The 4,985-nt window shown below is 43.5% G+C and overlaps 1 protein-coding gene across 1 annotated transcript in view; it reads left to right on the plus strand.

The window, feature by feature from the left end:
* Positions 1–3,567, plus strand: part of aqp11 (aquaporin 11) — an 8,918-nt gene extending 5,351 nt beyond the window's left edge. The window contains exon 3 of the mRNA XM_034099448.2: positions 1,628–3,567. Within this exon, the coding sequence (XP_033955339.1) occupies positions 1,628–1,731 (104 nt within the window). The 3' untranslated portion in view covers positions 1,732–3,567. The remainder of the gene's footprint in view (positions 1–1,627) is intronic.
* The last annotated feature ends 1,418 nt before the right edge of the window (positions 3,568–4,985 follow it).

A 4,985-nucleotide genomic window follows, 5' to 3' on the forward strand; every position in this document is an offset into this window, starting at 1 on the left:
GCTGCTGTTACCTTGTCTGAGTGACCATCATTTTTTGGTTTGAGTAGGAATGTCTCCATAGAGTGGGATGTCTCTTTTTGAGCGACACGTTTCTTGTGAGAATCACATTCTCTGTGTCTTTTGACGTCGTATTCACTGCCATGTGAAATTTAAAAATTACTCTTGCAAAGATTGCAAAAAACTCTCTGAGAGTCGCCCTGCACTGGCTTCACCCACGGGTAAGTGTCTTCCCAGTCTTTGTTGTATGTGCATCTTCTTTTCTTCTTAGCTGTAGTTTCAGTTTCCTCCATTTTCCATAAGCTGCTGCGTCGCCTGCGTTCGTTGTTGTTGTTTGGCGGGGTGGGGGTGTGTGTGAGTGAGTTACTCTCATTGGTTAACACTTGACCAGCACCCGCCGTGTGTTACAGTTTGATTGACAGCAAACACAGCCCCCTGATGATAGCCTTCCCTGCTTTCTCAACAGCCATTGGATGAATCTGATTTTAAAGAAAAGCGTTTTAGCCAATCAAAATGAAATATGCGGGACATCGTCTCAATTTGCGGGACGCACCAAAAGTCGTGAAAATGCTGTGCAGTCCCGCGCAAAGCGGGACATCTGGTCACCCTAGGTGGGGCTAAGCCATTTCTTGGTATGGGTGTAGCCTACCCCAGCCATACCCTGGCGCTGCCACTGGTGGCACGTATGGGACGGGCCATTCTGCACATGCGTTAAATATTTTAACGCAATTAATTCAAAAAATTAATTACCGCCGTTAACGCGATAATTTTGACAGCACTAATAAAAACCTGTCTGAAAATGAGCTGATCAGATTTTGGCCACTTGATGTCATAACGATGTGTTGGCTTGTGTAACCATTAGCCAATCAGCAACCAAGGTAGCTGATTGGCTAATGCTATGCTAACATCACCCGTTTTATACCAGAGAAACTTTCATCACAGCGTTGTGATACCAAACAGTGTCAATTCAGACTGACACACATTCACTTAGGCTAAGGGGAACTGGGGATATGCATCAGCTGCTTGTGTGAGTCGGACAGTGAATACTTTAGAGCGGCCGCTGCAGTGTGAGCTAACCGGGAGCTAACGGGAGAATAAAGTCCGTGGAAGAGCAGCCAGCACTGCAGCGGTCGGTAAATGCTGCAGAAACACATTAATAAACAATGAACCACGGCACTCTGGAGCAAAGTATAAGGTTGGAGAAGTCGTTATTCAATTTATTCTGGCTTCGTATAACTAAAAGCAACACGATCATCGACCCGACGCTGTTGTTGTTGTTGTGAGCGCCGTAATGGCTGCCGTTAGGGAGCAAATCAGCTATGTAAACGGTGACGTCATGACGCAGCAGGGGCAGCTCTGGGGCGGTGTGCACAGAGCGGGAGCTGAAAAGGGAAACCGGAGCTGAACCAGAAAAGCTCCCGCTCGGAGCGAGAAACTGAAAAGCTCTGGTGTGAAAGCCGCATCTGAGGGGCGTGGGGAGGGGCTCCTTATTTTCATCTGAAGTAACAGACAGAGAATCAGCACTTTGGAAACAGGGCTGAAACAGAGGGGATTATGGGTAATGCTGCAATGATCTGTTGTGTGTTTCAGCCAATCGTAGTGTAACGTCCTTTGTCCCCCCCCCCTCCAGGTGTGGTGAGCTGCGTGCTGCTGTTTGAGAACATCGTCCCCTTCCTCTCTGGAAAAAGCTCCATCACACCGGACGAACCTGCCGCGCAGAAGAAGACTCAGTGACACAGAGGAGAGGGAAGTCAACATGTTAGTGTCTTAAGCTTTAAGTGTCTGAGTGGAAAAACAGGGTGGCATTTGTCGTAAACACTTAAAATGACTTTGAAGCACAAGGACACAACAAACCAGCTTTAATGAAGCCGACTTTAAGGAACAATCTTTAGCTTTTTAACTCTAAGTGCTTCGACGCTGAGAAAAGACTTCACAGCCTGCCTGAGATTTAGCACGTTCTAAAGTTCAATCTGATTGAGTGATAGCTGCAAACAGGAAGTGCGAAAACATAATACTTCAAACTTCTAAAGTGACTAATGTAACGCTTTAGTTTGCTTTAAAGTTATACAAATTAACTGACACAGATATATCATATAAATGACAGTACAGGAATGCCAAGTTTATTTTTTATTCCACTTTGACTTTAGAACTATATTTGTATAGTTATCATACCGTATCATTTAAGGATATGTAAGGTCGTTAATATAACATTTTGGCCAAATGTTTTTCACATTCCCAAGACCGTGAAAGAGCCAGAGCACTAAGGAAGCAGGTCATGTGACTCGTGAAGTCACTGCACACGGATGAACCAAAGTGCAAAGGGAGTGTAAATGGTTAATGTGCAGATGTTTGATATCGAAGCCACCTCATCGTCTTCTCTTTGCACCTTGGTGTTTCATGAGCCCTTTATTATATTACACTTTTCAACCTGCACATGCTGGCACAGAAGAGATGCACACTATGCCTCAATACAAGCGTGAACGCATGTGAAGACAAATCGTAATAAAGACAATTATTTGAAATAGAATAAAATATTACAGTTACCGTACTTTTCGGACTATAAGCCGCGACTTTTTCCCCCATTTTGTTTGTACAGCTAACGGCCACTAGGGAACCTCCTAAATCTATGGATTTTACAGGTAAAATTAACCACCTTTAACTCTACGGGCTCTAGGACCGGTCCGCGCCCGCCACCTCTAAGCGGCGGGCTCCAGCAGGAAAAGCTGGAGGCCGGAAAAGAGTGAGACAGGTAGCGCGCCAAAGTAAAAGTGGAACCGAGAGACAGAACGAGAGCAAGACAGACGGACGGACAACTTAGCTGCTGCGGCTCATATGCAGGTGCGCTTTATAGTCCGAAAAGTACGGTACTTATAATAAAAGACAATCAAACTTAAAATGTAACACATTAAAGAATGTAAATGTAAAGATACATTTAATAAATACAAATTAAAAAAAGGTAATAAATTACAAAAAAATACAATTAAATTAAATACCAAAAATGCAATTAAACAAACAAATATATAATACAAATCTGAATTAATTAATGCCTAATCATAAAGTGACTGATAAAGTCTGGGTTAGTGTTATGTACGTTGTTCCGTCTAATGTTAAATAAAAGGGCTTTGGTTGAAGTTACTAAGGGTTGAAGGGAAACACAGAAGTGTGTTTTAGTTTAATGTGGGTGTGTTTAATTGCGCACAATTATTAAAGCATTATATTTCCACACGTCTGTAACTTGACAAAAAACTACATTTAACTGTTTTTAATGTATTATTAAGATGACCAAAGCTGTGTGTGTGTGTGTGTGTGTGTGTGTGTGTGTGTGTGTGTGTGTGTGTGTGTGTGTGTGTGTGTGTGTGTGTGTGTGTGTGTGTGTGTGTGTGTGTGTGTGTGTGTGTTCATTTAAAAGCTGCAGCGACTTCTCATTTCGTGAACCAAAGTCAGATTAATTTACAACGTTAATACCTCTGGATGATATTAATGATTATTTTAGATAACAGGTTTTGTATCATGTTGTAATTAAAATGTATTTGTAATATATTGAATTAAAACAATTCTGAAATATCTCAACCACTGTCGTTTATATTTGATATGTGCTGTTGCTTGACTTCATGGTGACGTGTTCCTGCTCTCACTAACGCTGATCTCCGTTCATGTGGAGGTTTTAAATCCTGCAGAGCGTCCTGGTGGCACTTTGGCCTGAAGCAAATATCTGTTACACAACTCGACCTTTCTCCTCCCTCTTTTCTCCCCCCCTCCTCCCTCTTTTCTCCCCCTCCTCCCTCTTTTCTCCCCCTCTCCTCCCTCTTCACACTCATGTCTGACTCGGCTAAATGCCAAACATTTCAACACTGCAGCGCAAATAACACACAACACGTTAACAACACACGACGCACATGAGACCACTTCCAGAACATAGTGACATCATTATGTAACACTCACGCTTCTATTGGCTAGCGCTCCGACACATTGTACGTGAGGGGCGGGACATCTCTAAGCGGTTGACCAATCACAACGGAGCCGGCCAGCCAGAGCCGACTGGGATTGTTTGTGTTTTACTAAATTAAACGATGGATTATTGATACATCACAAGACTATGGCCCATTCTCATTTCACTCATCTCCCCTCCTCGGTCCTCCAGTAGTGACCCGGAAATGGATTTCAGCGCTCCATGTTGAAGGACATCTAATTTCTCTAAATGCACATCGAGGACCGAGGAGGCTCTCTGGAGGAGCTATAACCGAAGAGACACTGATGGGTCCTCCACGGCTCCTTCGCGGATGCATTTCCGGGAACAGAGATGTTTCAAAGCGTCGTGACGCAGGGCCGGACTTATCTCAGCCAATGACAGCTCTGCATGCATCCCCTGGATATTATTTTATGAACTGCTTGAATCAGACGCGATGTTTACAGAGAGAACAGCTGTGAGGTCCGTGCAGAAAGCAGAGCAGTGTGTATAATATATATCACTCGGTATAACAGGCCTACATTACTCTCTGTATTTGTATGCTTTAGTTTAGTAGATATTTTTAGACCATTTAGTGCTTCACACAATAAAATACACAACGGCTGTAGCCTGATTATATATGATATGCTTTAGGAGCTGTGTGTGTGTGCGTGTGTGTGGCCTAGCATTACTATACTTGTGGGGACTCGCTTCCCTTATGGGGACAAATTGGAGGTCCCCATGAGGGGAATCATTAATTTTAGGGTGAAGACTGGGTTAGGGTAAGGGTTAGGGTTAGGCATGTGTTGGTTATGGTTAAGGTTAGGATAAGTCTCCAGGAAATGCATGTAAGTCAATGTAATGTCCCCTGAAGTGATGTATACATGGTGTGTGTACGTGTGTGTGTGTACAGCGGACAGACAGGTCTCAGTTGGTTTGGTGTCCTCTGCTTACTTTTAATATTTGTTGTGAATAAAACTTTTAGCCCGTAATTTCATTTCCTCATTGCAGCGACCAGAGAGGGGGGGGGGATATAACAAGT

The sequence above is a fragment of the Pseudochaenichthys georgianus genome, chromosome 14, assembly GCF_902827115.2.
Source record: "Pseudochaenichthys georgianus chromosome 14, fPseGeo1.2, whole genome shotgun sequence".
Classification (NCBI taxonomy): domain Eukaryota; kingdom Metazoa; phylum Chordata; class Actinopteri; order Perciformes; family Channichthyidae; genus Pseudochaenichthys; species Pseudochaenichthys georgianus.